At 35.8% G+C, this 12,648-nt stretch overlaps 1 protein-coding gene across 1 annotated transcript in view; it reads right to left on the bottom strand.

Moving 5' to 3' along the window:
• Positions 1 to 4,462: 4,462 nt before the first annotated feature.
• Positions 4,463 to 12,648, bottom strand: part of LOC107222945 — a 214,449-nt gene continuing 206,263 nt past the window's right edge. The window contains exon 3 of the mRNA XM_046742024.1: positions 4,463 to 6,281. Coding sequence (XP_046597980.1) covers positions 5,514 to 6,281 — 768 coding nt within the window. The 3' untranslated portion in view covers positions 4,463 to 5,513. The remainder of the gene's footprint in view (positions 6,282 to 12,648) is intronic.

The raw sequence follows: 12,648 nt of genomic DNA on the forward strand, positions 1-12,648 counted from the left end.
TTGATATTGAAAACCGAGGTCATTTATTATACATGGTATTGTTTTTAACGTCATCGAATTTTCTTATATCAATTTTTTCCGTGTCTTTGACTACGAATATATTACTGTAGCAAATTTTCTTTACAACGGCGTGAAAAAGGGTGAAATATTCGGTAAGAAACTCGTTTCATTCAAAAACGGTATCCGCGTCGAGAGAGAACAAGTGAGACGATACCGCCACAGTCGAAGTACGACGATAAGAAAAATAAAATTTAACAACCTACAGACTGTGATCGTTTTAATTTATTACAGGGATGAAAAATAGCGTTGAATCGGTCGAACATGACAACAAATCAGTAAACATATTGGCTTTCTTATAGAGTAATTTTTTTTCTTTCAATATTGAACCGGGATATTTAATCTGAATATCGGTTTGTTTGTGATTCAAATTAAAAATAAGGATGCTGCGAGCGATATTTCATTTCATACTACGAACTACAACTCAGAGTGTATAATAATTACAATATTTTATGAAATATCGATTAAAAAAGACATTGAGGAAAGCATCTTGTACAGCTTGTGTATATTTATAGATATATGTATGTATTTTATATATATATATATATATATATGTATATGTGTGTTTGACGTTATCACTTTTATGCCCGACAACATAAACAATGTACCTTTGCCTTCTTACTTTCTCTCTCTCTCTCTCTCTCTCTCACTCACTCTTTTCAATTAGTATACACTCGAATGTTTGTTTATCTGTATACAGTATATATATATATATTAGGGTGGTCCTTAAAGAGGTCATTTTGGAATTTTACCGGCTCGCCTACCAAATCGTCCAAGATAATAATAAAAAAAAAAAAAAAAACCTCCCTATTTTTTAAGATTTCCATCCCAACATTACGCCGTGTCCCAAAGAGGGTGGATTTCCCCATTCGCCCCTCTCACGGGCACATTTGATTTCGACGAAACTCGGTACTCTATAGTGAAAGTAGAAATTAAAAAGTAGAAATTCTATAGTGACCTTTTCAAGAAACATCCTAATGTACAATAATGTACATGTATACGTATATACGTATATTTATATAATATGTAATATGCTTGCGTGTAGTCGCATGTGCGTACACAGCACGTGCACATATTAAGGAAATATTCACTATGAATCTTGAATATTTATGTACACACATCAAAGGGTCCTGCAATGCACGCGATTTCGCGTCCCTGCATCACAGTTTAAATTGCACTTGTTCTTCGGTAGAATATATATATATATGTATATATGTAGTATATATATATATATATATAGTCCTTGTTAATCCTATTATTTATATTATTACAATGATTATAATTAGTAACCGCATCGGTATTACCGTTGTTACGCTTATCACCGGAACAGTTATAACAATCGGTAATCACATTATATATGTATATACTAGAGTGTTTCAAAAAAACCGACTATTTTTTTTTTTTTCGAAGAACATTGAAAAATCTTCCGAGTGTCCCTCAAAAATGACCTCGGTAAAATATGAGCTCTTGATATCGATATTTAGAGGTAGCGATTCTCAATTTTCTATTTCCCATTTAAATAACATGGGAAATTTTTTTTTTTAAATTTAGAATTTTATTGCTCGAAAACGAATCAGTGTGAACATATAAACAAAACATATTCTTGTAGGAAATTTTACGCTCTACAAAAAAGATCCGAATAAAGATTTGCGCAAGGTAAGTCGTTTCGGAGTTATCAGGCCTCAAACATCGAAGCGTTTGAAATAATGATGTTATTAATTTATAAATGCTACAAAACTGACTCATATCACTTAAATACACAGTATTATTGATTTTAAAATTAAAATTATAGACTTCCAATGAAATATTAATTAATTAATTTCATTAATCAACGATATTAGTCAGTTTTGTAGCATTTATAAATTAATAACATCATTATTTCAAACGGTTCGATGTTTGAGGCCTGATAACTCCGAAACGACTTACCTTACGCAAATCTTTATTCTGATCTTTTTTGTAGAGCGTAAAATTTCCTACAAGAATATGTTTTGTTTATATCTTCACACTGATTCATTTTCGAGCAATAAAATTCTAAATTTAAAAAAAAAATTTTTCTCATGTTATTTAAATGGGAAATAGAAAATTAAGAATCGCCACCTCTAAATATCAATATTAAGAGCTCATATTTTACCGATGTCATTTTTGAGGGACACTCGGAAGATTTTTCAATGTTCTTCGAAAAAAAAGAAAAAATAGTCGGTTTTTTTGAAACACTCTAGTATATATACACATATATTTACTTACAATTTTTATACGTAACATATGTATATGTATAATTATACCGATGTAAAGATGTACAGACTGTGTGACAGGTGTAAAATATGGCAAATGGTGTAAAATATGTACTATGTAATTATTATTATTTTCCTCCTATCATCAATCATCATAATCGTTACAACTTCAAATTTTATTCTCGTGTTGTTATTATTAACGCTATTTTCATTCTTCCGGCTGTCATTATTGTATTAGTATCGATTATTTCATAACAATTATTACCATTATTATCATTACTATTCTTATTGTTGTTGTTGTTATTATTGTTTTCACTATCGTCATTATTATTATTATTATTATTATCAAAATTGTTGTTCGTCAGTGTTTTCATCGCGTTAATCATCGTCATATCAAACACTATCTGCGCTTCTTCCTGCTAATTCTTACAACAACGGAGCAGCGGTATACACGCTATGCATTGTTATAAATGGATGCACAGTACGATCGTAAGTCATCCATTCTACAATCTAATTACGGTATCTGTTGTTTATTTACTTACCGAGCATAATAGTACGTCTATTTGAAAGAAGGTTTTGCCAACCTTTGATTAATCCTGTGTTACCACTCAGTGACTCTGTTCGATACGATGTACGACGAAGAGAAAACATTAGTGATTTAATTTTCTGGGTTCAGTTTTTCTTCGCTAGTCTAATTTTCATAAATTTTTCACGAAATCTTTCTTCGCGCTGAGCAGAACAACTTCTTGCCTCAGAATTTTCTTCAACGTTAGTATCGTATCGCCAGATGAGATTTTATTCCCAAGATTGTTTCGAATCCACGCTACTGGTACGAAAAATCTTGCATAATTGAAACAGATTCTAATAAATTCCGAGTTCTAATATTTGCGTCGTTCACTCGGACATAATAGTTAATAAATTAATTTTCTATATACTATTGTATGTTATACAATATTACACAGAAAAATCATACAACCCGAGACTTTTAATTTCATACGCGATGTTGTTGAAGAAAATTTTGAGATGCGACATTGTTACAGCGGTACGATATGATCGATAAAATAATTCATTCTATCACTCTTATACGTTCGTCACTGTGAGTTTACGCGTGGTAGATATATACAAGTGTCTATACATTAGTTCCATAATTAATCGTATACTTATCAGGGTATACCTAATTGCTGTGTTTGAAAATTTATACTATAACGATAACAGATCCAATTAAATGATTTATCGGATCGTAATTTACCGAACAATATACAATGCGTATGATTATATAGCGAAGATCTAGAAATTTACAGTGTAATGTACAAAAATTTGTAGAAATATAAAAGTAAAAGTAGGAGTAGTGGTAGTTTTAGTGGTACTGGTAGTATTAGTAGTAATAGTAATAGCAGTAGTAGTGGTGGTGGTCGTGATAATAGTAGCAACAACAATAGTAATAATAACAACGACAAGGTACAGAGATGTAGAAAAATTTTCATGGCTTGTCATAATTTATTAAGGGCGTTATTACGTAGTAACTTGGGCATTTTCTTAGACCCGCCGATATTGAAATACCCGAAGAAGATATGGCACGACAAATGGCAATTACTAAAGCAAGACTCGCGTTATTATAAAACGTATGCGATACGATACTAAACGAACATTAAACTACAGTGCACTGATTCTATACCCGTTTTATAAGAATTTCTCACTTTGCAGATAAAGTAGACGCGTAGCGTGCTAAGTAACGAGAACTAATTTCAAGCTTTGTCGTCAATTTGGTCTAACTTGCTCATTTTTAGTCAATTTTCTCTGCTTCAAAAATTAATCACGCCGTTTTTTACGCACACTGAGAAAAATTTCATTTGTTACAGTAACTAGAAAAATACGGTAAAACAGGTATCGTTAAGAAAACTGTTTTAATATTGTTGGGATTGCGAAAAACGAGGTACGCCTAACCATTTTGCGCTATCGTCGATCCTTTTTTGGTAATTGCAACGCAAAATCAGTTTGTGAGGTTTACTCTACTTTTTTAGTTAAACAAGGCTTTAACGGCAATTTATCGTTGCACAAGCATTAAATTTTCCCAACAGTTGCAAGAAAATATAGCAACAGTGATCGTAATGAGAAAAAATAGTAACGGATACTAGATTTTCCGGTAACAGCTAGAAAACTAATTTTCATTTTCTACCTATAATTATATTTTTCGATCGTGGTAAAAAATAAAAATAGTTACGGACTGAGCGGTGACCGGAACTAAAAATTTCTCTCAGTGCATGGACAGCCGAGTTTGTGCCGGATTACAAATAAACACCGATCGCTCGTGAATCCTGGCTATTCCTGTAAGAAATCGCTGTATCAGTATACATTGTGCAGCTTGGTATCTATACATATATATGTATGCATTCGAGAGCTCGAAGAAATAGATGTATACATACTGTTGTAGTTGTAAGTAACAACGAACAAGACAAATGTTTGTGCGTACGAAACGTGAAAAGTCGTGCCCCTTGTATTGAGAAAAGAGAGAAATTTTTAAAATACGGGAAAATTAGGTAAAATTTGTTGATAAAAAAGGAGAATTGCAATTTTTTGGTTCTCGGTTTTGCGTATATTCGTATGCATTTTACGCGAACGGTTGTATCTTTTATCAAATTGACCGTTAGGCGTATCTAATTGGCGACTTTACGGCATTTTGCAGCAAAGCTATCTCCTGTGTTACTGATTTGTATAAGCAATATAAAAAAATGTTACAGATAAAACAATAGTTGTGCGCGCGAAGTGGATGCTGAACCAAAGATATTGTCGAAAAAGAACGGAACATCCGTTGGCGTAAAGTTCGAAACAGTAAACATACCGGAATTACACATTTTCGTTTTACAAAGCGCCTTTTATTTTCAAAAAGATCCAGTTCATCGTATTTCGTCGAATGCGAAAGGTCTCTGTGATTGTTTTTGAATGGGAGAAACTTGAAGTTGCGCACTCGTCACAGATCAGAGATTCATTGTCAGTGTCTTCTGACATCAACTTGGTCTACAAGCTATCGGTTCAAGGTCCATCTGAAAACTGATTATAACCTCGTGTTTCTGTCTTCCGCGGATAATCCATTTTCTCAATTGAAAAAAAGCAAAAAAAGCACTCAAGGAGTAAACCCTGATCGCTTGTAAGCTAGTGCAATTTCGAATCGTTGAACTGCCATTTGCCGAATGGATGATGGAAACACGCGACTCAGTACAGCCTTAGTTAGCTGGAGAGTTCCGGACTGGCATCGTCATCCCTCTCGTCGATTTGGAGGGCGGATTGCGGAGATGCCGGTTCTTCGAAATCCCGATCGCTGCTCTCCATTGGTTCGCCATCGGAAGGCCTCAGAGTCGCAGGCGCAACGACAAATCCGATCGGCTCGGAGTTGGCGTCCGAGTCCAAATTGAGGTCCTTCAAATTTTTATCAATCTCTGCCGGCATGGCAGTTGCCTTCTTGTGAATTATCGAGCTCTCCTTCCCGCTGAGTCCTCGCGATTCCATTTTACCAATGGCAAAGTCCCGCAGGTTTATCTTCAGCTCTCTGTTGAAGTCGTATTCCCTCAGGAGCGGTTTGCTCATTGTCAGGTCTCTCACCGCGTCGTAATTCCTCGATATGAACCTCGTCGGCTCCGGCGATAACACAGTTCTCTCCTGTATCGACTGCTCGTGCATCCCCGGCGTTAGGTGAGGCTGAGGAACTCGCTCCGGCGGCGCAAGCGAGAGATTTGTCGGCATCGAATTCTGCTCCGAAGTATTGCTCTCCGAAACCGACCCGTCGCCGGTCAGGAGAGAATTATTCGAATCGGAGCTACATTCGACCGAGGTTCGCGGAGGTCCGGAACTCTTTACCCCTCCGCCCGACGACCCCGTCTTTGTTTTCGGCTGGGTGGTCTTCGGGTTGTTTTGATTCTTGTGCTCCGCCGCCTCGGCGTTGCTGATGTTGTCCTGTTTTTTCCACTTCGTTCTCCGATTTTGGAACCAGATTTTCACCTGCAATCAAAAACGGTTCGTTCGTCATTGACAACGTTGTTGTAACTAGCATCGTTAACTATATTGATACACAGCTACGTCAGAAAATATGCTCAATAAATCGATGGATCCTCAGATGAGCACAAAGTTCATCGAAAGTAGGACGTGGATTATATCCATGGTTTTATTCGAGGAAGTAGTGGTGGACTAGTCAATAACGAAACCGACTGTTAACTGCAATGACATCTTTTACGTTTCAACTGTCCGCTATTGACCCAAAGTTCCGTAAATACGGCGATAATGGTTGTTAATGGATAAACAAGGTATGAACAGGGTCAGAGCAATCCGGCTGACGATGAGTCAGTTCGACTCGTGGAGACAAATTCAGGAATCATCTGACCATCCATCCCCAGGGGCCACAATCGCGGTCCATTCGAACATTTCAAAATTTCGGAAACCGATCCCGTACGTCCCCAACGCCGCGAGCAATTATGAGGCACATTCCATCGCTCAAAAGTTGAAAAATCAAACCGGGAGACCGACTTCGAGTGGATATCGACGTACAATATGGCATGCTTTGCAAAGTCAACTTGCTGCGTGATTATAAATTGCGGAAAATAAATGACAGTGTGAAATCTTAATCAACTTCGCGTATGTCCGATGACAATGAAAAATTATTTTCACCTAACGTAGCTTGTCTAAATGGATATATTTGAACTGTTTAATCAGATATTACCAGAACTCGGTAGTGTATTTTTATTTTTTTTTTTTTTTTTCACTATCGAAAATAGCTAATTCATTTTTCCCCGCATTGTATCCAATGACGGACCGCTATAGTCAGAGTTTGAGGCTCAACGAAGTGGATAAATCATCAAACAGTATAAAATAGACGTATGTGTTCGGTGCTCCGATGAGTTGTGTGGTGGCGCCAAAAAAGTGACTCTATGAAAACGAACACGTAGATAGAAAACATAGACATCAGGAGTATTCACGGTGCGCGGAGTACGAATTCATGTGACGAAAAATTTACCTGTCATAAACATCAAAGCGATTAATACTGCGGGAGAATAAGCCTCGAGGCACAAGCGGAGACATCAAGATGGACGCAGTTAGAATTTGCGGGGGTTTTAAATTGATATTGAGGTTGGTACTGCAGCAGAGTCCAGAAGTGTAGATGAGAGTCGTTTTAGCCTTATTCTGTTCTGATAAGGAAGAAGATCGCTTTTGCTCGGTTTGTTTATCGCCTGTTTTTTCACTGAGTGTAACACCAAGAGGATTTTGTCCCTTTGACGGAGATTAAGCCTAGATTTGAAAAAAAATAGTGTCCCCTCTTTTTGAGTAAATGAATATCTGCAAGTACGTAATATGTACGTCAACTTTACGATATCGATATCATTCGATGCGAATTTGTGTTTCAGGTTTTGTTGCAAGCAAGAGAAACTCGTCAAGATAGTAGAAAAACGAAAGAAAACAGCCAACCTCAAGCATATTCCTCGTTATGAAGAGTGCGCTAGATCTCGGGATTTGATGTCAATAATTGATACGCTATTAATAAACGGGCAAGAAAAATTCTTGTTACAGTTCGTGACATTCGTTATGTTGAATTAGCTCGTTTGTTTTGGAAAAATTTCGCCGATTATTCAGAATCTATGCTTTATTCATCGAACATATCGATGCTTAGAATCGGGGAAAGAAATATAATTAATCGATTTTCAGAATTGATTCTTTTATTTTCTTCCATCACTAGCGAAAATTACTGAAAAAATATGAAAAAGTGTAGGCTCGCCCCCGAGTTGAAGCAAAGGGTCGCGTCCCGTCATAAATGGCAGATGTAGGGAATTTCCAGACGCAGCCAAATCCTTGGATCCCAGATAGCGGAGCGAGGCTTGGACACTTGAAACTTGACTGTAAAAGACATTGAGCAGGAAAAGAGAAACGGAAATAATGTTCCATTTATTTTCGTCGCCAGTTTTCCACCGCACAAGCAAATTTCTAGGTAGGGCCCAGATTCTGGAGTGAGCAAAATTTAAGACAATATCTTATACTTAAGATACGGTAAAACGAGTTGCTTCAATATCGAATTATGTATATTACGGCATATACTTATACACATACAACACTGTAGGAATGTCCAGAAACAATTCATCGCTTATTAGTAGGGCCCGGATAAATGTGTATTAAAAATTACAAAATATGTAAAAATATTAAGTGAAAAATAACAACTATTGTCGAGTAAAACACACTTTATTTTGACAGCATTTTTTACTCTATATTGTTTCTACAAGTCTATATTATCTGTGTGTACATATTTTTTAATTTTTAATGCATATTTATCAGGACCCTACTTATTAGATACATCATTAGTCGCTTTAATTTTTCCGATAAGCGTGAAATTTTGCACGCGTACAGGTTAACCACACAATTGATATCTATAAGCAGATAGCATATAAACACAATACAATATTCTATTACAAACAGTGCGGAAGTTAACAGTGAGCAAGTTATTACGTCAAATGTAATATAGAATATTTATTATTAGTGCCGTACAAAGGCAAATTAAGAAGGAGAAAAAAAAAAAACGGTTGAGAAGCAACCCAAATTCATCGAAATGTTTTTTTTTTTTTTTTTTTAACTAATCGTTCTACTACTTCATATGTTTTTCATCCTCTTTCACGTACGTCTGCCAAGTCTACAGCGTTGCCGGAGCATTCTCTCCGTGTCTCATAGATATGAATTTATATGACGAATTTTGATCTTTCAGCATTGTTATCTTGGAAAGCGAACGAGTTGAATCGTTGTGAAACCTGATCAAGATAATTCAGAATTTTTAAATATGTCTGTAACATATTTATTTTTCACCAAAAATCTGTGAGGACATAAAAGTTTTTTCAAGCATGCGTGACGGATCTCGATCTCTCGTGGAAGGTTCGACTCTGCTAAAGATCTCGAATGATCGATATAACTTTGTCGAGATTCTGAAGTCAAGACTCAATGTTCAGACTCTGGGGCCGCGGGTCACGTCAGATCAACCGCGTCCTGGGTGCGACAAGTGTCTTTGGTACGCTTTACCGGAACTGGTTTTTCTCGTACGAAAGGCATTACGTACAGATTATCAATTCAAGGTTGTCATATAATATTTCTGCCGGATTTTATCGCGTACCGATAACGTCATAAAAATCGTCTGAGAATTCAATAAATTCAATAAATACTTTTTGCTACAACTGTTAGATTTATCTTTGAGAAACTCAAAACTACTGTAGGACAATTTTTGCGGCCAATTCAGAAGTTCAACGTCAGATCATATAGCGTTAGATTGTCGACAGGTAGTATTAGATTGAAATAAAATAGCGTTAATTTTTTAATTAAGCGAAAATTTCGAAGAATTAACATTTTTTTTTCTCGAAAATGACTCGGCCTAAGAAAGAAATTTCTGGGACGTGAATTGTTCATTTTCATTCGTAAGTTTGCGAGAAAATATAAACCGACCTCTCATAGTAAGTAAGGATGGGGCATTTTGAAATTCAAGCACAAAATTGAAGATCTCCGTAATTACAAGTAGATTTTGCGCGGTAAAAGCTTTTCTTTTCACTACCTACTCTTCGCCCTTCTCTCTTTTTTTTTCAATTTCAGAGTTACGAACCGTAACTACGTTCTAACATAAGTGAGCTCAACACGCGAATAGCCTACCAAAGTTTCGGAATTGCGCAAGCAAGGAAAGCCTGCAAGTGACCTGGAACGATGTCACCATTTATACGTGTCTATGGATATATAAGTTAAAGATAAGCTCTAAGATACTGGTTTTTGTATGCCTGAAACAGTGAGACCTTCACATCTTGCGCAATAATTTCTTGCCCAAGTCGCGCTCGAGTCAAACGCATTTTCCTCGTCGGATTAAAGTTGGTAACGTTAGCGGCTTGCAGTATTTTGAATAAATTCGGAAAATCCAATATGTTTTGCAGTAGTAGATAGTAAGAATATAATCATGATTCGAGAAATGATAGATCAATATACCGAATTTTTCGTAAGTTACCAAGGACGGTATTTTGGAAATCGGTTTAATTTTCATCGTATGTTGAAACGTTGTTTTCTCAGGTTGAGAAGTTGTGCATAAGTGAACGATCAGGTGTCGGAACTCCGATTTTACTGCAATTTTGTTACGTAATCACGCGTAACGAGATACGAAAATCTTTGAAATTTCAAACTTTTACCCTCCACGAAAATCACTATGAATAATTTCCCCTCGAATATTTCCTATTTTCGACATATGAACGTGCTTTTACAAAAATGTGAACGATGCTTGCAGTAATTGGAGTTATTTTCGTTAATCCTAATTTGATTTTCTGAACATTTTTTCAGAACCGGTATTTGTACAGATGGAGCAGTATGACGAAGAACGGCGCATTACGCCACCGAGCAGATCCTGGTGCACCCGACATCGACCCATACTAATAATTGCCGGAGTATTTATGAAGGTCCTTACTGTAATTTTGATTCTAGTGAGAAACGCAATGCACACGACCAGTCCCGAAATCTCGTATCGAATCGAATCCGAAAAGTTCAGGAGCCCTATGATGCATGCAATCCTGAACAATAACTCTCGCAACACATTTCCAATTGACGAATTGAAAAAATATATGGTTTCTATGAAATCGTAATTGTAAATTCGTAAAATTCACGCCGTTTCTTTATTTTCGCGTCAAATGAAAATGTATCGGAGTGATTTTGTTTAGAATTGCATATAGAAAAGGGCTGACAATCCTTTTCCGCATATGAGCTACGTGGACTCGGATAATGCGACATATTTACGACAACGTCGAAATTGACCAAGGCATCCTCTCTTCCATTATATGTGTGCAATGTGTGCTACTACGCACGCAAGCGTTTGTACATGTGATATTAATGGACTGCATTATTCATGACAATTTTACTCACCTTTCGTATTTGTATAAAAATCTGTTCACAGAGCATAACAAATAAATGTAAGTTATTGTAAAGGCCAATGTTGAACCTCGTATCGTTCCATTAATTTTATGATGGTATACCATAATTGTAATCGCCGACCAATATTTTCTATGCAATTCTAATATACACGTTTTGTATAATATGATTTTCTAACGAAATCTCCCGCTCATCTTATTCTAGTGAACAAATATATAATCAAAAGCAAACTCTTCTTTCATTCCGTTTCAAGTTCGTTTTTATAAAAGAAAAAAAAAAAATAAACAAAGCATTCTACTCAACTATGATCGATAGTTTCATCATCTTTATTAATAAGGTTTTATTGGTACCCACGTTGTTATGTTAAAAACAAAACTAGATGATTTTACATGTATCCATAAATAAAAAACCTCACAATCAGTGCATTCGTGTACATTTTTTGTACTTATCGTGCCCAATCCGTTCCAATTGTGAATAGACGAATCAACAAATATACATTTTGGAAAACTGACCAACTTTTTTTTTTTATTTAAAAGCCTATAACGAACTGATAGGTTCGCATCTGTCTAGAAAACCCGCCGATGAATAAGTATAAAAGTATACGTGTCAAAGAGAGAAGAATTCAACAATTCTGCTTCCGTTATCACGACGATATTAAGTCCAATAAGACGAAACTCCATTCTAAGGTATGGATCATATCCATCCGGCAGCATAAATCTATACAGTATTTTGTTTTTTCCCCCAAGTTTACTATGTTAACTCAAACACTCACAAAACAATGCTCCGATAGCATTTTTTGACATCCCAGTTATTGGTATAATTTTATACAGACAGATACAATTCTTAATGAAAAATGTATCAAACAATTTGCGGCCAATGATACATTCTGTTATCACAATGGTTTTGAGTGGTTTTTTTCTGCCTGAAAAATACGATGATAAAGAAAACACAACGTTTAGTCGAGAATTGTTAATATTCTTAAATAGACAATTCAAATTTTGCGATCAGAAGAGTTTCGTTGTATGTGAATAAAATGTTGTAGAAAAAAAAATTGATCCTACACCTGATTGCGAGAATTAACCCCGAATGAAAAAAAAATCTAACCTTACAACCACGAAGAAGAAAAAAAATAAACGTTTCGGGATACAGTTAAGAAAGGTAACTCGAAGAACGTGTTGGAATAAAATCTTGCGAGTCAAAGTTCGAAACGCTCTGAACGAAAATAACTCGTACGAAAGCTATATTTACGAACAGTAGCAGACAAGATAGTTTCGATTCAAGCTGAACATTCAAAATATAACAGTATAGTTATAACGTTGTTGCACAGTATTCGCTGCGTCTGTTAAAGAAACACAACAAACAAGAAATATCCCAGAATTCATATTCTAATTTACGTAATCAACAATGTGACGTTCTCGGAAATATTTCTATGATTCCACTTTCCTTCTTC

The sequence above is a fragment of the Neodiprion lecontei genome, chromosome 5, assembly GCF_021901455.1.
Source record: "Neodiprion lecontei isolate iyNeoLeco1 chromosome 5, iyNeoLeco1.1, whole genome shotgun sequence".
In the NCBI taxonomy this organism is placed as follows: Eukaryota; Metazoa; Arthropoda; class Insecta; order Hymenoptera; family Diprionidae; genus Neodiprion; species Neodiprion lecontei.